The 20,664-nt window shown below is 36.4% G+C and overlaps 3 protein-coding genes and 1 pseudogene across 3 annotated transcripts; all 4 read left to right on the top strand.

Moving 5' to 3' along the window:
• The first annotated feature begins 4,202 nt into the window (after nt 1-4,202).
• On the top strand, nt 4,203-7,052 carry LOC18097249 (G-type lectin S-receptor-like serine/threonine-protein kinase LECRK2). The gene has a single exon (XM_024596835.2). The coding sequence runs from the start codon at nt 4,426-4,428 to the stop codon at nt 6,829-6,831; it is 2,406 nt and encodes an 801-aa protein (XP_024452603.1). The 5' UTR covers nt 4,203-4,425; the 3' UTR covers nt 6,832-7,052.
• A 1,867-nt stretch (nt 7,053-8,919) lies between these two features.
• LOC18109168 (G-type lectin S-receptor-like serine/threonine-protein kinase RLK1) lies at nt 8,920-11,915 on the top strand (annotated as a pseudogene).
• A 146-nt stretch (nt 11,916-12,061) lies between these two features.
• Nucleotides 12,062-13,884, top strand: LOC18109167 (G-type lectin S-receptor-like serine/threonine-protein kinase LECRK1). The gene has a single exon (XM_052451508.1). The coding sequence runs from the start codon at nt 12,600-12,602 to the stop codon at nt 13,716-13,718; it is 1,119 nt and encodes a 372-aa protein (XP_052307468.1). The 5' UTR covers nt 12,062-12,599; the 3' UTR covers nt 13,719-13,884.
• Nucleotides 13,885-15,160: 1,276 nt separating this feature from the next.
• Nucleotides 15,161-17,805, top strand: LOC112326828 (G-type lectin S-receptor-like serine/threonine-protein kinase LECRK2). Its single transcript, XM_024596752.2, has one exon. It carries the CDS (start codon nt 15,217-15,219, stop codon nt 17,638-17,640), a length of 2,424 nt encoding a protein of 807 aa, XP_024452520.1. The 5' UTR covers nt 15,161-15,216; the 3' UTR covers nt 17,641-17,805.
• Nucleotides 17,806-20,664: the final 2,859 nt, after the last annotated feature.

Here is a 20,664-nt window from a genome sequence, read left to right as displayed (position 1 = left end):
TAATCTTTGGGTTGAAGCTGTTTTAACCTCTGTTTACCTTATTAATCTTCTTCCTACACCCACTTTGGGATACTCCACATACTCGTCTCTATGGTAGCCCACCTTCCTATTCCTCTCTTCAGGTTTTTGGATGTTCCTGTTTTCCTCATCTTGGGTCTTATGTCTCTGATAAACTTTCGAGTCGTAGCATTGAGTGTGTCTTTCTTGGTTACAGTTCTCAACACAAAGGTTATCGTTGTCTAGATCCTACCACCGGTCGTGTCTATATTTCTAGGCATGTTATTTTTAACGAAACAATTTTTCCTTATAAACAGTTGCAGGCACATTCAGTTTCTGACGCTGGCTCATTGGAATTCACACTTTTGTCTAGCTCAGAACTCCCACAACTTGCTCCTTCTGATCCAAATCCACCTGCTGAGAACAACAGCTCTCCTTATCTTATGTCTCAACCAGAGCAGCATGAAGTGGGTATTAAATTCCCGATTACAGCATCATCGGCTCCATCCTAGTCTATGGCGCCCACCGCCGTCCCCATCCTCACTTATCAGCGCCGACATTCATTACATCCAGTTACTTCACAGATAGAGTCCACCTCTCTTCAGCCATCTGCCCCTGATGCAACTATTCCACAGCTGGTCTCAAGTGATCATTCTCTTGTCTCTAATCCTTCAGCAACATCCACATCTTCATCACCTGCTCCTCAGTCTCTTCCTGCGCCGCCATCTCCACCCAAGAGGACACGTCTACAGCATGGTATTGTGCAACCTAAAATTCCCACGGATGGAACTATCAAACATCCAATTCCTTGTGCTCTCCTCACTGTCATTGAAACTACAGAGCCCACATGCTACACTCAAGCTTCTAAACATGCGATATGGCGTGCTGCAATGGCTGATGAAATCAATGCTTTGTTGAAAAATAAAACTTGGACATTGGTTCCTCCTTCTTCCTCTCAAAATCTTGTTGGCTGCAAATGGGTATTTCGAGTAAAGCACAACCCAAATGGCACAATTCAACGTCACAAAGCACGACTTGTGGCTAAAGGATTTCATTAACAACAAGGTATAGACTATACAGATACCTTTAGCCCTGTTATTAAACCTGCAACTATTCGTGTTGTGCTTTCTCTTGTTGTATCTAGAGGCTGGTCACTTCGTCAATTGGACGTGAAGAACGCGTTCCTTCATGGCCTTCTTAAAGAAGACGTCTATATGACTCAACCACCGGGATTCATCAATCAGTCACGACCATCTCATGTTTGCAAGCTCAATAAGGCCATCTACGGCCTCAAGCAAGCTCCCCGTGCATGGTTTCACCGAATGACATGCTTCTTATTATCAATTGGCTTTGTTCAGAGCTTGGCTGATTCATCTTTGTTTGTTTTCCAACACGAGTGTCATACAATTTATTTTCTCCTCTATGTTGATGACATTGTGGTCACCGGTAGTGATGATCGACTTTTACAAAGTTTTATTGATGCTTTAAGTCGAGGCTTTGACATCAAAGATCTTGGAAATCTACACTACTTTCTCAGTTTGCAGGTTATATCCCACAATAAAGGTGTTCATATCAGTCAACTCAAATATGCATATGATCTTCTCGTGAAGCATGATATGCTGCTTAGTAAACCTGTGAGTACTCCGATGTCAGCAAAGGATACTCTCACTTCTAATGATGGTGCTCTCCTTCCCAATCCATCGGTCTTTCAGGAAATTGTTAGATCCTTACAGTCTTGACAATCACTCGCCCTGACATTGCCTTTGCTGTTAATTCTATTGCTCAGTTCATGAGTCAACCACACATCCCTCACTTAATTGCTGCTAAGCGCATACTTCGCTACATCAAAGGCTCACTTGACCATGGCTTGTTCTTTGGTCCTCAGCACCATCCTACTTATCTTGCTGCCTATGCGGATGCTAATTGGGCTGGCTGTTCAGAATCTCGCCATTCAACGTCTGGTTATCTTGGCACTAACTTGGTCTCTTGGTGCTCTAAAAAGCAACCTACCATTGCTCGTTCCAAGCTGAGTCCGAGTATCGTTCTCTTTCCCATGCTAGTGCAGAGACTACTTGGTTAGCCTACTTGCTCTATGAACTTGGTGCTTGCATTTAGTTTCCCATTCTCTTGCATTGTGATAACCTCAGTGCTACGTACATGGCTTCTAATCTGGTATTCCATGCCCGCACTAAACATATTGAACTTGATTATCACTTTGTTCATGAGAAGGTTGCACTTGGAAGCCATCGTGTTTGCTTTATCCCTTCCATAGATCAGCCTGTCGATCTGCTCACCAAGCCTCTTCACAAGAATCGTCATGTTCTTTTTACTCGCAAACTTGTTCGTGCAGGCCCGCCAAGTTTGAGGGAGGGTGTTAGAGAGATATCCTCTGCTGATTATGTAACTGAAGAGAGATTTCCTCTTCTCAATCAAAACTGATTGAGTAACCGAAGATTAGTTTTGATTCTTAGTAATTATAGTTTTTAATGCTATTTATAATTCTTGTAACAGTCAAACAAATTCTGCTATACATATAACTATATATTGTAAACAGAAGTAATAAGAAAAACCATTTTCTACATAGTCTAACTTGAAAACTTATATTTTGAAGTCAACTTGGATTGGATTTTAAATTAAACTAGAAAGATATTTACCTGTTTGAGTCAACTTTAAAGATTTTTTTTTTAAAACAAAACAATTTATTTTAATAAAAATAATTGATTTGAATTTATTGATAATTTGGTATGACCAGCCGGTATGACAAATATGACTAAAAGCTTGGATTTAGATTTAGCTGGCCATGGTCGTGGTATTTTTTCTAATGCAAGGAAAGTGCAAGAAGTACAAGCGTAGCAAAGTTGTTTGATAAGGGAATGCATCTTCCACATGGCATCTGGCCAAGTCTTTGCAAAAGAAAGGTTACACAGGTAATTCGTTGACAATGGTGCCTCTTGGTCCTTTTTTCTTAGATTAGAACTTCCATGACGCGGTAGCTTCCATGATGCGGTACATTTTTTAAATATATCTGCCCCCTGGAGGACAAGGACTATTGGAAAAATGCAGTTGGCAATTGAGAAGTCTTCGTATTGGAAGGTTTCAATGAGCTTTTTTCTTGCTGATATTGATTGATTAGTCAATAATTTAGGTTCATTTAGCATGAGTTTTGATGTCGACTGAAAACTCTGGACTTTTCCATTGTCATGGACCATTTGTGTGCATAAATATGTTACTTTTTTGGTACCAGTGAGTTAAAAATTGTAAACAAGTTTGCAGAGAAGATTGAAAAGCAAATTCTTGTATTTTTTCTATATTTCATTAATGCAGCAAACTCTGCTTTTATACACTTTTAATGTAACTGATTCCTAGAGTTTAGGAACCAAGATCATCTCATCCATCCATTAATGGAGGGCTACGATTCTTACACATGTAAAAAACGGTTTATAACATATTTGTAACAATAAAAAACAACTATAATTGCCATAATTGTTTTAACTGCCTCTTTAACAGATTTAACAGAATTCCTTTCATTTCTTCATTTTTCTTGCTACAGCCTGCATAATCTTCTTCTAGGACTTCAAACACAAGTAACCAGCTTAGCTTTCAACAGTTTCCGCTAGCCCTTTGCATAATTAAGAAATTAACAACCAGCAACTTGGTCCCTTGAATTTCATGTTGAATAGTTAGTATACGGTTGTAAGTGAAGCATGTTGTAGCTATGGATATTCTCATGAATCTATTGGATGGGCGGTTCTATCAGGATAGGCACAGCTGATAGCTACGTAACGCACTATAAAGTATAAACTGTAAAACCCATCATCATCACTTGTATCAATTATTTGGCACTAAAATGTTAAGTTTTCACTGTCACAGGCACTAGAAATTTTAGTCTTCTCATTTTCTATCATATCCAACGTAAAATAATTTTCCAATTCAGAAATGATGATGCATAAGTTGTAACCAATTTTCATTTCTCTCCTTCGTTGTCACTCCATATTACTAATGATATTTTCACAAAATGAACCTCAACCTGGGTTAAATTCCGGGAAAGATTTTCCAAGACGGTACATAGTTGGAATATCTGGTAACCACTTTGACAAAAATCTTCTATATCAGCATTTGTCTTGATTCAAAATAGACAGAGAAATCCGCGACTCAGACCCAACTCTTGAGAGACTATAAGGATTATAACCAAGTATATTGACAGGTAACTTCTACCGTTTATGTAGGGTTGAAAGTCTTGCTATGGTATACCATGAACATACTCTAGTCTGTAATTCATGAAAATTCAGAGAAAATACCATTGCCAAGAAAAGGCCCAAGAAGACTTGTGTTTGGCTTCAGGCTCCACCCTTCTCTTTCCCATAGGTTATTTAATGACCGTGCCTTGAACTTCGTTTGCCTCATAGTTTGGAGTCATCATATTTTGCAATGGCCTTTCCTATTCTTCATCTTTCGTTTTCCTTGCTCATTATGCTACCTCCTTTTGCTGTTTCTCAAACTGGTGGTAATATAACTGTGGGTGCTTCCCTTTCCACTTCTGACAACACCTCATGGCTTTCACCTTCTGGTGACTTTGCCTTTGGCTTTTATCAACTTTATGGCAACAAAGATCTCTTCTTGCTTGCCATATGGTACGATAAAATACCAGACAAAACCATAGTCTGGTATGCAAATGGAGATAAACCTGCACCAACAGGGTCCAAGGCAGTGCTGACTGCCAATCGCGGGATTTCACTTACTGACCCTCAAGGAAGAGAGTTGTGGAGATCCGAGACAATCATTGGTGATGTTGCCTACGGTGCCATGACTGACACAGGCAACTTCGTGCTTCGAGATCGTGTTTCTGATAAGCTGTGGGAGAGTTTCAAGAATCCTGCTGACACTTTACTGCCTTCACAGGTCTTGGACAGGGGGATGACCCTTTCTTCTCGCCAATCAGAAACCAACTTTTCTATGGGAAGGTTCCAGCTTAAACTTAGAGATGACGGGAATCTTGTGCTAGCAACAATAAACCTGCCTAGTGATTATACTAATGAACCTTATTATAAAAGTGGTACCGATGGTGGGTTGGATTCATCGAGTCCTGGCTATCAAGTGGTCTTTAATGAGTCAGGATACCTGTATATATTGAGGAAGAATGACCAAATATTCTCTCTAACACAGAGAGTAACTGCCTCCACTGGAGACTTCTATCACAGAGCAACTCTCAACTTTGACGGAGTTTTCACCCAGTATTATCACCCAAAAGCATCTACTGGCAATGAAAGGTGGACACCAATTTGGTCTCAACCAGATAATATTTGCCAAGCAAGTTCTGTTAGTGCTGGCAGTGGAACCTGTGGGTTCAACAGCGTCTGCAGGCTGAATTCAGATGGAAGACCAATCTGCGAATGCCCTGGAGGATACTCGTTACTCGATCCAAGTGATCAGTATGGAAGTTGCAGACCAAACTACACACAAAGCTGTGAAGAAGATGAGGTGGCTCCCGTGGAAGATTTGTACGATTTTGAAGAACTTACAAATACGGATTGGCCAACATCTGACTACGCTCTCTTGCAGCCTTTCACTGAAGAAAAGTGCAGACAGTCTTGCTTGAATGATTGTATGTGTGCTGTCGCTATTTTCAGATCTGGTGATATGTGTTGGAAGAAGAAGCTGCCACTCTCGAATGGAAGAGTACAAACTATTGTTGATGCGAAGGCTCTTCTCAAAGTGAGGAGAAGTAATGTCAATCCACGAAGTCCTTATTTCCCTAACAACAAAAAAGACAGAGACGGTTTGATCCTGGTGGGATCTGTGTTTTTGGGCTGCTCTGTGTTTGTGAACTTTTTGTTGGTTTGTGCAATTTGTATGGGTTTTTTTTTCATCTACCGCAGGAGAACAAAGAGAATTCCTCAGAAAGACGGTGCTGTCGAAACAAATTTGCGGTGTTTTACTTACCAAGAGCTTGCAGAAGCAACAGAGGGGTTCAAGGAAGAGTTGGGAAGAGGAGCATTTGGAGTTGTTTACAGAGGGGTAGTGCATATAGGGTATAGCATTGTTGTGGCTGTGAAGAAGCTAAATAATGTGGCAGAAGATAGGGTGAGGGAATTCAAGACGGAAGTAAATGTGATCGGCCAGACCCATCACAAGAATCTGGTTCGGTTGCTGGGATTCTGCGAAGAAGGAGATCAGCGGTTGTTGGTGTATGAGTTCATGAGCAATGGAAGTCTATCGAGTTTTATTTTTCAAGATGCAAAACCTGGTTGGAAGAAAAGAATCCAAATTGCCTTTGGAGTTGCAAGAGGACTTTTGTACTTGCATGAAGAGTGCAGCAATCAGATTATCCATTGTGATATCAAGCCCCAGAATATACTTCTGGATGAATATTACAATGCAAGGATATCTGACTTTGGTTTGGCAAAGCTCTTGTTGCTGGATCAGAGCCAGACCCATACAGCCATCAGAGGGACAAAAGGGTATGTTGCACCTGAATGGTTCAGGAACTTGCCCGTCACTGTGAAGGTGGATGTGTATAGCTATGGTGTACTCCTGCTAGAGATCATTTGTTGCAGAAGAAATGTGGAGAGCAAAGTAACCATAGAAGAACAGGCAATTTTAACAGACTGGGCATATGACTGTTATCGTGAAGGGACATTGGATGCCCTCGTTGGATCTGATACCGGAGCCTTAGATGACATAGAAAAGCTAGAGAGGTTTCTGATGATTGCTTTCTGGTGTATTCAGGAAGATCCGTCTCTCCGACCCACCATGAGGAAAGTTACACAGATGCTTGAAGGAGTAGTTGAAGTACCTGTTCCACCATGTCCATGCCTTCTTTACGCAGCAAGTTAAATCAGCTTTGTAGCGTTGCCAGCCCTATTATCTTTCTCTTGTAACCTTTCTTGATTATTGGCTTCTTCACCAGTGTCTTGTCCACCATAAGTTCTTCACTTTAAGATTATTAGTGCTTTGTCATTTCTGTTTTGCCTGCTACTACAAAAGGCTGCTCTGTACATAAGTAACGCTGTATTCGATGCATGCCCTAGTTTCCAAGCTGTTCTAGTTTTGCTTTACACTGCTCCTTGCAAGATCATATAAATCTGGTGTCTTATTCTCTTGCATTCTACAAGATCATATTCTTCATACATGCCATAAGTACCTTCCTTAATTATTCACCAGACTTGCAAAAAAAGAGCAAGGGCAACGTTATGGTGTGCTTGAGGCTGGTTATAAGATCTGTCGCAGCAGGTTGGATACATATTGTTGTGAAGAAGCAATTACTGGGCTCTAATTCTTGCTATTAAGTTCATTGTAGGAGGTTAATTCACTTTAAAAAACTTAGTAATGAATATGTCCAACAATTAGTTACTGCAGACCATGTGAAGCAAGCACTGACTTTTAAGGTTGCTGGATGCTGTAGCTGCTGTTTTCAGCATTGTTCAGCATAGAAAGACAGGAAAGTAGCATGCCTAATTTATTAAAAATTTAAACTATTAAATTAGACTTCAAAAATTAATTTATAGTACTTTTTAGCATCAAATAAATGATGTCTTTAGATTCTGCAGAATTTATTTTTACAAGGAATTTATTTGTTCTTGCAGTTGTAAGGGGAGGTCTCTTTCTTGACGTATGAACTCATGGTAGGCTGGTTTGGTGATCCTCCATTAATTTGAACTTGAACTTGGCAGAATATAAGGTGCTCTCCGTTGAATTAAATACCACTGTATGGTTCAAAGTAAAAGATGAACAAAAAACCAGTCTTGCGTCCTACTTGGACACGTTTCCAAAATCATTCCAATATTTTTTCCAGTAGCTTGGACTCCGTACACTTAAAAGTAAAATGATTGAATATTTCTGCGTATCAACACGCGCGCTATACTTTTCATAGACGCTATACTTCTGCTGCATGAAAAGTAAGCTTAACAAATTCCAAGTCCCATTGCAGGTCTATTTTGCCTCCGTGGGTGGCAATGTTTTATTCAATAATCTAATAAAAAAATAACACATCAACTACTTATAAAGAGATAAAAATAAACCTAAAAAAAAAAAAACTAAAGCTAAGTAGAAAAACTAATTAACACATGAAATTAACTAGAAAAAAAATTAAAATAACATCTTCTAATTAAGTTTAAAAGTTTGAAACATACAAGCTTTTTTCTAAGGATTGATCATGTCTATCAAATCTATAAACATAATATAGCAATATATATTCCATGCGATGAACATTCAGAAGAAGACATTTTTGTTTTGAAGTTTTGTATTCGATTTGAAGTAGAGATACATACTAATATAGTGAAAAAATCCACTGACTCTCTTGTGATGATATATTTGCCTTTTTTCTCTCCATTTTTTTTAAAGAATAAAAAATCATAAACATTATCGTTTTCGTCAAGAAGAGTGGTACTGCACCTTGCCACTGCTTGGAATTGGCCGTGCCAGGCCATGTTAGTACTTTGGTATACAAAAAGAAGATTGAGTACTTGATTTCCATTGATTTTTTTAAGCTTTTACTAAACCAATTCCTCATTGGTTAGTGGTTATATGTTAATATTGAATAAGTTTTGTAAATAATCATGAAAGACCTATCACTGATTTGTTAGTAAATATACTTGTAGTGAATCAGTTAATTATATATAATATTAATTTTATTGATGTAAAATATATTTATTATTAATAATTTTTTTTTTAATATTTAATATTTATTGATATTTGATTAATGAATCTAATATTTAATTAATGAATTAAAAATAAAAAGAAAATTCATAAACTAAAAATAATTTATAAAAAAAATTATTAATTTTTTATTATATCAAATTATTATTACTGAATATATTTTTTTATTACTAAATGTTTCTAGTCAAAGAGAGTGATTCAGGATGGCTTGAAAGCAAACAGATGTCATGCATCACATGCAAGTCTTTGTTTGGTTGTGAAGACTTGATAAAGGGCAGGGCCCATTTTGCAATTTTTAAGTCTTTGGATCCATTCATTTATTGCCCTGGTCCCAAGTCTCTGTTGAATAAATGACTTCCACCGTTTCAAACACCAATAATTATGTGGTTCTTGTTCAATATTCTACCTTTTTTTCATCGAAATTTACCATTTCAATAACTACAATAACATGGACTTGGTCCACCATATGTAACATTGCCTCCTTGTAAGGGCAAAGACTTCTGGAATGCAGCTGTTGGCATTTGAAAAGTCTTTGTGTCCAAACCTTCAATGAAATTTGTGGTCTGGAAGCAAGAAAGTTGGTTTCCTAATACTTTAGTTTGACTTGAAAACTCTGGCTTGCCCTTGTGATGGACCATTTTTGTGCTTAAATATGTTCTTTAATCCTTTGTTACAAGTATGTGAGTTCAAAGATCCTAGGAATGGCTACTGCTATTTTTACTTTGATGTTCCTAGTAACGATGGTACTGTTACAGCTTATGGCTGTTGCTCAAACTAACGGAAGAGTACCTACGGGAGCATCCATCACTGCAACTGATGATTCTCCTTCATGGCCTTCTGCTTCTGGTGAATTTGCGTTCGGGTTTCGCCAGCTGGAGAACAAGGATTATTTCTTGTTGTCCATTTGGTATGAAAAGATTCCTGAGAAGACCGTAGTTTGGTATGCAATTGGAGAGGATCCTACAGATGATCCTGCTGTACCAAGGGGATCGAAGCTGGAGCTCACTGATGATCGTGGGCTGTTGCTTGCTGATCCTCAAGGCAATCAAATATGGTCATCTGGTATCCCTCCAGGAGCAGCAGTTTCGTCAGGTGTTATGAATGACACTGGCAACTTCGTGCTTCAAAACAGAAATTCTTTCAGGTTGTGGGAGAGTTTCAACAATCCCACTGATACATTGCTGCCTACTCAGATTATGGAGGCTGGAGGGGTGGTTTCTTCTCGAAGGACGGAGACCAACTTTTCGCTGGGGAGATTCCAGCTCCGTTTGCTTGATAATGGAAATCTTGTGCTGAATTCTATGAATTTGTCAACCAAATTTGCTTACGACGACTACTATAGAAGTGGAACTTCTGATGCTTCAAATTCATCAAATACTGGTTATCGATTGATCTTCAATGAGTCAGGCTACATGTACATAATGAGAAGAAATGGGCTGAGAGAGGATCTCACAAAAACAGCACTTCCTCCTACAGACTTCTACCGTAGGGCAACTCTCAATTTTGATGGTGTTTTCACTCAATATTCATACCCGAAAGCTTCTCGCGGTAACAGAAGCTGGTCCTCAGTCTGGTCCAAACCAGATGATATATATGTGTCAATATGGGAGCGGACTTGGGTAGTGGATCGTGTGGATACAACAGCATCTGCAGCCTAAGTGTTGATCGAAGGCCCGATTGTACTTGTCCACAAGAATTTTCTTTGCTTGATCAGAATGACAAGCATGGAAGCTGCATACCAAATTTCGAAATAAGCTGCGAAGATAATGGAAAAAATTCCTCAGAAGATCTGTATGATTTTGTTGAGCTAAGATATGTTGATTATCCATCAGGTGATGCAGAACATTTACAACCTCAAAATGAAGAGCAGTGCAGAAAAGCTTGCTTGAATGACTGTCTGTGTGGGGCTGTCATATTTTTAGGCTACAACTGCTGGAAGAAGAAGTTACCACTTTCGAATGGAAGAGTTGACAGTGGTTTTAACGGGAAGACTTTGATCAAATTTAAGAAAGGTCATATCCCTCCCGGGAATCCTGGTCTTCAGATTCCTGAAACGAAGACGGAAAGGGACATTAAGGTCATCACAGGAACAGTGCTCTTGGTTAGCTCTGTATTTGTCAACTTTATATTGATCAGTACATTATGTTTCTGTTCTTCCTTCATTTACCGCAACAAAGTAGCAAATGTTCGAGAAGAAAACAATGTGGAGTCAAACTTGCGTTCATTTACATACAAAGAGCTCACAGAAGCTACAGAAGGCTTCAAGGATGAACTGGGGAGAGGAGCTTTTGGTGGTGTTTACAAGGGTGCGATAAAAACAGGTTTTACTAATTTTATTGCTGTGAAGAAGTTAGATGGCGTGGTTGAACATGGCGAGAAGGAATTCAAAACCGAAGTGAATGTGATCGGTCAGACGCATCACAAGAATTTGGTCCGATTGTTAGGATTTTGTGACGAGGGGCAGCATCGTTTGTTGGTGTATGAGTTCTTGAGTAATGGCACTCTAGCCGATTTTCTTTTTGGAAGCTTAAGGCCTAGTTGGAAGCAAAGAACTCAGATTGCCTTCGGCATTGCAAGAGGACTCTTGTACCTACACGAAGAATGTAGCACCCAAATCATTCACTGTGACATAAAGCCGCAGAACATTCTTATTGATGACTACTACAATGCTCGGATATCAGATTTTGGATTGGCAAAACTTTTGGCGATTAATCAGAGCCAAACCAAAACTGCCATTCGAGGAACAAAAGGATATGTTGCTCCTGAATGGTTCAGGAACACACCAGTCACTGTGAAGGTTGATGTCTATAGCTTTGGTGTCTTGCTGCTAGAGATCATCTGTTGTCGGAGAAGTGTAGATCTGGAGATCAGTGGAACTGGAGCTATATTGATCGACTGGGCTTATGACTGCTATAGGCACGGAACGCTTGACGCTTTGATTGAAGATGACATGGAGGCCATGAATGACGTATCAACACTAGAGGGGGCTATGAAGGTTGCAATTTGGTGCATTCAAGAGGTGCCATCTCTTAGACCCACCATGAGGAAGGTGACACAGATGCTTGAAGGAGTTGTTGAAGTGCCCGCTCCCCCGAATCCGTTCCCGTTCAGTGAAATTAGCTGCTCCTGAACACAACAGTAATTTTACCAATTTGGTGCATTCATTGTTTTCTTAGATCTGCTAATTTTACCAATTGTTTTTTGAATTCTTGTTATAGTACTTTTTTTTAATTAATTAGATATATTTTATTGGTTTGTTTTTATTATACTTTGATTTTTTTATGTTTTGTTTTTAGCAGAATCACCAAAATTATCAACTTTTTCTCACGATATATGTTTTGATTTTATGTTGAACCATGAACAAAATAAGAAGAATTTGATTTTTTTTTCAAAAAAAAATATTGATAACTCGCAACCTAGTGAACCAACTCCAATGTGTAATGATAAAGTTATGGTTGAGCAACTCCAATGCGTCTCAGTTTACAAAAAACCCGCGTTGATTAGTGAAAATAGTTCTTTATTATTTTTTGTTTTATTTCAAAGTTTATCGAACATAAATAATGTTTCGTTTTAGCTAATGTTTCTTATATACTTTGTATGTTTATAAAGACAACAACAATAAAGTGATGAATATATTATGAAGATGAAATTAACTTCGTTACTTTGACTCAATTTGGTATTTCTTCGAACCTTTTACCTTATACAAAGATCATTATATGTTTATAATAAGTTATTTGAATAAAACTATATTATACAGGGTTTTTTTACAACTCATGTACAATAAAATAAAATAAATATTATATTTTATTATATTAATTATGGTCCCCTCTAACAAATAATTCTAGCTCCGCCCGGCTCTTCCCACTTATAACAGTGGACACTGTTGGAAGAAGAGAGGCCCTCTCTCGAATGGGGTAACAGATCCAAGTATTGGTGATAAAGCCCTGATGAAAGTAAGGAAAGGCAACCGGACTGCAGGTTCAAGTGCAAAGAAGAGTGATCGATCAATTTTGATCACAACAGGATCGGTGCTTTTAGGTAGCTCCATCTTTCTAATTGTTCTTTCTCTGCTAGGAATCTACGTGTTCTTTACTCGATGGAACCAACAAAAACAAAAGATGGTACCGCAACTCCATGTCATGCCAGAAATGAATCTGCAGAATTTTACTTACAATGAGCTGGAAACAGCTACAGGAGGATTCAAGGAAGAACTCGGTAGGGGTGCTTTTGGAATTGTTTACAGAGGGGCACTAGCCAACGAAGACAAACCGCTCATCGCAGTAAAGAAATTAGAAAAGATGGCCGGGGAGGACGACACAGAATTCAATACAGAAGTGAAAGTTATTGGCAGAACAAATCACAAGAATCTGGTTCAACTTGTTGGATTCTGTAACGAAGGGGAAAATCGCCTTCTGGTCTACGAGTACATGAGCAGTGGCTCCTTGTCAAACTACATATTTGGATATACAAGGCCTAGTTGGCACCGAAGAATGCAAATTGCTTTCGGTGTAGCCAGAGGGCTACTTTACCTCCATGAAGAATGCAGCTCCCAGATAATCCATTGTGATATCAAGCCTCAAAATATCCTCCTCGACGAATCTCTTAACGGCAGGATTTCAGATTTCGGACTAGCCAAGCTGTTGAAGACGGACCAAACCAAAACAACGACAGGAATCAGGGGGACGAAAGGGTATGTAGCTCCTGAATGGTTCAAGAACTTGCCTGTCACAACCAAAGTAGATACCTACAGCTTTGGCATTCTCTTGCTGGAGCTAGTTTGCTGCAGAAAGAACTTTGAGATTAATGCAATGCAAGAAGATCAGATAGTTCTTGCAGACTGGGCATGTGATTGCCTTAAAGAAGGAAAGTTGAACCTTTTAGTAGAAGAAGATGAAGAGGCAATGGAAGACATGAAAAGGGTAGAGAGGTTTGTGATGGTTGCAATTTGGTGCATTCAGGAAGATCCATCTTTAAGACCTGGAATGAAGAAAGTTGTGCAGATGTTAGAAGGAGGTGTTCAAGTCTCTGTTCCTCCTGATCCTTCATCATTTATCAGCACAATCTAAATCTTTTTGAACACACACACACATGTGTGTGTGTGTGTCCAGAAACTAAGGCCAATGAATGTTACCTATCTACCTTGCATTGAATAATCTGTAGTTCCTATCATGTGTTAGATCTTGTACAATAAGGCTTAAAACGCATGCTTTCAATTATTATTTTTTCTTTTCATGTTCACGAGTAATAAGTAAAATAAAAGATTTAAAATGAATATAAAGGCAAATCGTATATAATTATTAGATTTTTTTATTAATGTCACGGGGCTTTTTTATTAAGTTGATTAAATCCGACCAAGTTAATTTTAATTAGTTTATTTTAAAAACTAACCAGAGTTTAGTTTTGGGTTGGCAAATAAATGCATTGACCGGAAAAATTCGATATTAGTTAAAATTTATTTATCAAAAAAAAAAAATCATAAAGACAACAAGAAAGTCTTTGCCATAGGCGGAAGGTTTTTAACATTAGTTTATTCTCATCCATGAAAAAAAGATTCGAAATTAGTTGAAACCTCTTTATCACAGGGTAAAAATCACAATAACATAAAGCAAGTCTTTGCCATGCTCTTTTGGAAACTCGTCCAACCTGTACTTTTTAAAAAGTTAAATTTTATTTTTAAAATTAATATTTTTTAGTGTTTTGTATTGTTTTGATACGTTGATATCAAAAATAATTTTTTAAAAAATAAGAAAAATATAATCTTGATATATTTTTAAGTGAAAACACTTTAAACAGCAACCGCTATCACAATTAATCTTGATATATTTTTACCGACCGGGATTTAGTGATATAACACGAGTCAATTTATTAAAATATTATTTTGTTATTTTGTAAAAAAGTTAAAATAATATTATTTTATTTTTTTTTAAATTAAACAAGGTTTTTATATATATTTTCAATTGGATCGCGGGTTTTTTTACTAAGTTGATTAAATCCGACCAAGTTAATTTTAATTAGTTTATTTTAAAAACTAACCAGAGTTTAGTTTTGGGTTGGGAGATAAATGCATTGACCGTTTAATAACCGGAAAAATTCGATATTAGTTAAAATTTATTTACCAAAAAGAAAAAATCATAAAGAAAAAAAAGAAAGTCTTTGCCATAGGCGGAAGGTTTTTAACATTAGTTTATTCTCATCCATGAAAAAAAGATTCGAAATTAGTTGAAACCTCTTTATCACAAGGTAAAAATCACAATAACACAAAGAAAGTCTTTGTCATGCCTGTTTGGAAATGCAATCCAACCTATTTTTATAAAAAAAAAAAAATTTTTAAATAATTTTTTTAGTATTTTTAAATTACTTTAATGCACTAATATTAAAAATAATTTATTTTTTAAAATAAAAAAATATATTTTTAATATATTTTTAAACAAAAAATAATTTATATAATAATAGCTACTATAATTTTAAATATAACCACGCGGATAGTTGGAGAATCATATTTTCTTCCGAAGGCAATACCAATAACTCGAGCATAAATAGAGAAGAGGACCTGTGCCCTAAATCATGCAAGGTCTTCAAATACAGTATCTTCACATCATGGATTTTCAACTACCATATTGTTTTTTCTTCCTTCTTCTTCTGCTGCTGCCATTTTCTGGCAATGGTCAGGCTCACAGCAACATATCTTCGGGCTTATTTCTCACTGCTGCAAGTGATAACCTTCCTTGGACTTCACCATCTGGGGAATTTGCTTTTGGATTCCAACAAGTTGGTGATGCTGGCTACCTACTTGCCATATGGTTCAACAAAATACCCGAAAGAACCATAGTCTGGTCAGCTAACAGAAATGATCTAGTTCAGGGGGGATCAAGAGTACAACTTACCAGAGATGGTGAGTTGGTTCTAAATGATCAATCAGGCAGAACAATATGGAGTCCAGTTTTTGGTGGAAGTGGAGCCGCCTATGCAGCCATGCTTGACACAGGAAACTTCGTGCTAGCAAGCCAAGCTGATGCTAATTTGTGGCAGAGTTTTGATGAACCAACAGATACCCTGTTGCCCTCACAAAATCTGAATTCGGGTGCTCAACTTATTGCTCCCTACCTGGAAAAGAATTATTCAGAAGGAAGATACAAGTTCATTCTACAAGCTGATGGGAATCTCATCTTGTACACCACACACTATCCGTTAACTACCTCGAATTTTGCTTATTGGTCAACCCAAAGTTCTATAGGTAGCGGTTATCAGGTGATCTTTAACCAGTCTGGCTTTATGTACCTTGTAGCTAGAAATGGTACTGTACTTAATCCTGTATTCTCTAATTCAGTATCAATGCAAGATCTCTACTTGAGGGCAACCCTGGACTATGATGGAGTTCTTAGGCAATATGTTTATCCAAAGACTGCTTCCAGTAGCAGAAGCAGGGCTATGGCCTGGACGACTTTGTCAAACTCCATACCATCAAATATCTGCTTGAGAATTACGGGACAACAAGGCGGTGGAGCTTGCGGTTTCAACAGCTATTGCAGATTAGCAGATGACCAAAGACCAAGTTGCAAGTGTCTTCCTGGTTACACTTTCTTTGATCCAAATGATGAGAGGAAGGGATGCAAGAAAGATTTTATTTCACAGGATTGTGACCATCCATCGCAAGAAATAGATAGCTTTGAGATCAAGGAAATGCCTAACACAAACTGGCCGTTTAATGATTATGAAATGTTTGGTTCAGTGGACGAGGATTGGTGCAGACAGGCTTGCTTAAGTGACTGTTATTGTGCTGTTGCCATTTTTAACACTGCTGGACAATGTTGGATGAAGAGAGTCCCTCTCTCGAATGGGGTAACAGATCCAAGTGTTGGTGGAAAAGCCCTGATAAAAGTAAGGAAAGGCAACTCGACTGCAGGCTCAAGTGCAAAGAAGTGTGATAGATCGAATTTGATCACAACAGGCTCGGTGCTTTTAGGTAGCTCCATCTTTCTAATTGTTCTCTCACTGCTAGGGATCTATGTGTTCTTTTCTCGATGGAACCGACAGCAACAAAAAATGATACCGCAACACCGTCTCATGCCAGACATGAATATGCAGAATTTCACTTACAATGAGCTCGAAAGAGCTACAGGAGGATTCACGGAAGAACTTGGTAGAGGTGCCTTTGGAACTGTTTACAAAGGGGTACTAGCGAACGAAGACAAACCACTCATTGCAGTGAAGAAGTTAGATCAGATGGCCGGAGAGGGCGACAGAGAATTCAATACAGAAGTGAAAGTTATTGGAAGAACAAATCACAAGAATTTGGTTCAACTTATTGGATTCTGTAACGAAGGGCAACATCGCCTTCTGGTCTACGAATACATGAGCAATGGCTCTTTGGCCAATTTTCTCTTTGGAGATTCAAGGCCTAACTGGTACCGAAGAATGCAAATTGCTTTCGATATAGCCAGAGGGCTCCTTTACCTCCATGAAGAATGCAGCTCCCAGATAATCCATTGTGATATCAAACCTCAAAATATCCTCCTCGACAAATCTTTTAATGCAAGGATTTCTGATTTCGGAATAGCCAAGCTGCTGAAGACAGACCAAACTAAAACAACTACAGCAATCAGGGGGACCAAAGGGTATGTAGCTCCTGAATGGTTCAAGAACCTGCCTGTCACAACCAAAGTCGATACCTACAGCCTTGGCATTCTTTTGCTGGAGCTAGTTTGTTGCAGAAAGAACTTTGATATTGATAAGAAAGAAGGTCAGATAGTTCTTGCAGACTGGGCATGGGATTGCCTTAAAGAAGGAAAGTTAGACCTTTTAGTTGAAGATGATGAAGAGGCAGCAGAAGACATGAAAACGGTAGAGAGGTTTGTGATTGTTGCAATTTGGTGCCTTCAAGAGGATCCATCTTTAAGACCTGAAATGAAGAAAGTTGTGCTGATGCTAGAAGGAGCTGTTCAAGTCTCTATTCCTCCTCATCCTTCATCATTTATCAGCACAATCTAAATCCTTTTTGTACACATGTATATATCCAGTTACTAAGACCAATGAATGTAACCTATCTACCATGTATTGAATAATCTGTAGTTGCTGTCATTTCAGACATGTCTAGATCATCTTCTGGGTTGATACTCTAAATTTCAAGTCAAATGATGATTTCTTCAACAACAAGGCTTCAAATACTTGAATCCTTTTTTTTTTTTTCCTTTTCCATGCTCAAGAGTAACGAGTAGAATCAAAGAATTATTGTTCAAAATATATATGTGCTTAATAAATAATTACTAACCAGTACTTCAATCTTAAATGGTCTAGCTCTTATAGACTTGGCCCGTGTAAATAGCATGTTTGTTTCCCAAGTTATTTATCATAATGTAGTCCTGATTAAGATCATATTAATTGAGCTTGATTTTCATAAAAAACTTTGTTTGTAGTTATTAGATTAACTCAATCCTGATCAATTCACAACCTTAATTTTTTTTCTATTTTTAAAATATTGTTTTAACTTTTATTAAAATAAATTTAAAAAATATTATTTTAAATTAATTTAAAAAATCTAAATTAACATATCTAGTCTGTGGGTCATGTGCGAGTTCGGGCTTAATATTTTGTATGTGAATGGTTTGTTTAACATCTTGAGAAATTTAGTAATTGCAGACAAAAGTGGACCAGTCCATTATAATAATGATAGGAAGAAAAGGTTCATTTTGGCGTAAAAGACAATTTTAGACCAATATAAAAGACTAGTCGTGCATTTGTTGTCTTGTTTATGTATGACACGTAGTCGATGGCAATGTGACTTTCAAATTGGATTGATTCGTGTGTTAATTGTACCGTGCACGTTAAAGTTTCATGCGCTTATTTATTTTCTTTTCTTTTTTTCCATATTAAAGAGTAACGAGTAAAATCTTATATTTATATATTAGCATTAAGCAAAAGGGTTTTATAATTTATTATTCCACTTAATTTAATTTTAAATAATAATATATTATTTTGAAGGTTTAGTTTAAATGATAAATGAGTTTGCTCCTTAAGCTACTATTTAGAATTCAATCATTAAAAAAACGATTCCTTTTTCTGAATTTACAAATTTAGATATAAATGCTCTAATTCAAAATCAATATATAGGAGGCAGCATTCCAACAATGATCACTTTTAATTCACTTTACAAATTACTCAACGAGATGTTAACTAAATTATTGGCTCAATTTTTTATATATAAAGAAAAATATGCAGATGTATCTAACATGTTTTTTGATAAAAATAATTTAAATTATATATGAGTTAACCTAATATAACTTGGTTAACTTAAAATTAACAATTGTTAAAAACATCGTTTGATTAAAAAATTTCCAAGATTATATTTTTTAAGAAATATTAAAACAAAAATATATTGAATCGACTCAAGTCAACCTAAATTAACTTGTCAAATCAACATTATTGTTATCTATTTTTGGGACCCCATACTAAAAAATTAAAAAACTTTGAAAAAATAAAATACATATCAATAAGAAGAGCATGAAAAATATCTAGAAAATTTTCAAAAACTAGTTGAGGAAGATCAAAATGCCCAAAGTTGAAAAATTAATAGTTCAATTTTGATTGATAAATGCCTTATTAACAAGAGAAATTCAATTTGAGAAGAAACATTTAAAATTGAATGTTTAATAACTCAATTGGTATTTTTTTAGGGTTTAATTAAATTTATTGAAAGTTTAATTATGAGGAATGTTGGTTTTTGAATTCAATTTGGGTTTTAATTGGAAAGAATTGAAGTCATGGGGTTGAATTGCAATTTTAAAAAGATAATTTGGTCAAATCAAGGGCTTAATTGCATAGATATTAAAGTTTGTTAGGCAATTAGGGACTTGATTAAAGAAACACAAAACCAAAGACCAAATCGTAAAAGGTATGGGACTTAAATCAACAGAATCAAGGGTCAAATTAAAAACAATTAAAAGTTTAATTGATGGTCAATTGAGGGTTAATTTGCATAAATCAACAATCAATAACCTAATTAGAAAAGGTGCTAAATTCTGGGGTTGATTATTGAGTTTGACAGGGATAGAATTGTATGAAATTAAAATTTTAAAGATAATTAAAAGAAGTTTAAGTCAAATATATCAAGATCTAAGACCAAGTCACAAATATTCTGATAAAGTTACTCAAACATGATATCTTTGTCAAGTTTAGAGATATGCTAGGAGTTATCAAAAATCAAGTTTAAGAGAGGATGTTGAAAAAGATAATAATGGTTTGTTTAACATCTTGAGAAATTTAGTAATTGCAGACAAAAGTGGACCAGTCCATTATAATAATGATAGGAAGAAAAGGTTCATTTTGGCGTAAAAGACAATTTTAGACCAATATAAAAGACTAGTCGTGCATTTGTTGTCTTGTTTATGTATGACACGTAGTCGATGGCAATGTGACTTTCAAATTGGATTGATTCGTGTGTTAATTGTACCGTGCACGTTAAAGTTTCATGCGCTTATTTATTTTCTTTTCTTTTTTTCCATATTAAAGAGTAACGAGTAAAATCTTATATTTATATATTAGCATTAAGCAAAAGGGTTTTATAATTTATTATTCCACTTAATTTAATTTTAAATAAATTTTTTTTTGAAAGGTTTAGTTTGAATGATAAATGAGTTTGTTCTTAAGCTACTATTTAGAATTGAATCCTTAAAAAAACGATTCCTTTTTCTGAATTTACAAATTCAGATATAAATGCTCTAATTCAAACTCAATACATAGGAGGAATTCATTCCAAGAATGATCACTTTTAATTCACTTTACATATTACTCAACAACAAATTGATGTTAATAGCTCACACTACGCTACATACTAGATTTTTTTTATATATAAAGGAAAATATGCAGATGTTTCTAACATATTTTCTAGTATAAATAATTTAAATTATATGTGGGTTGACCTGATATAACTTGATTAACTTGAGATGAATGATCGTTAAAAAAAATTTTGATAAAAAAAATCCCAAGAGGATTTTTTAAAGAAATATTAAGACAGAA

The sequence above is a fragment of the Populus trichocarpa genome, chromosome 3 (assembly GCF_000002775.5).
Source record: "Populus trichocarpa isolate Nisqually-1 chromosome 3, P.trichocarpa_v4.1, whole genome shotgun sequence".
Taxonomy (NCBI): Eukaryota; Viridiplantae; Streptophyta; class Magnoliopsida; order Malpighiales; family Salicaceae; genus Populus; species Populus trichocarpa.
Note: the sequence above shows the minus strand (reverse complement) of the source record. Positions and strands in the feature narration are given on the sequence as shown.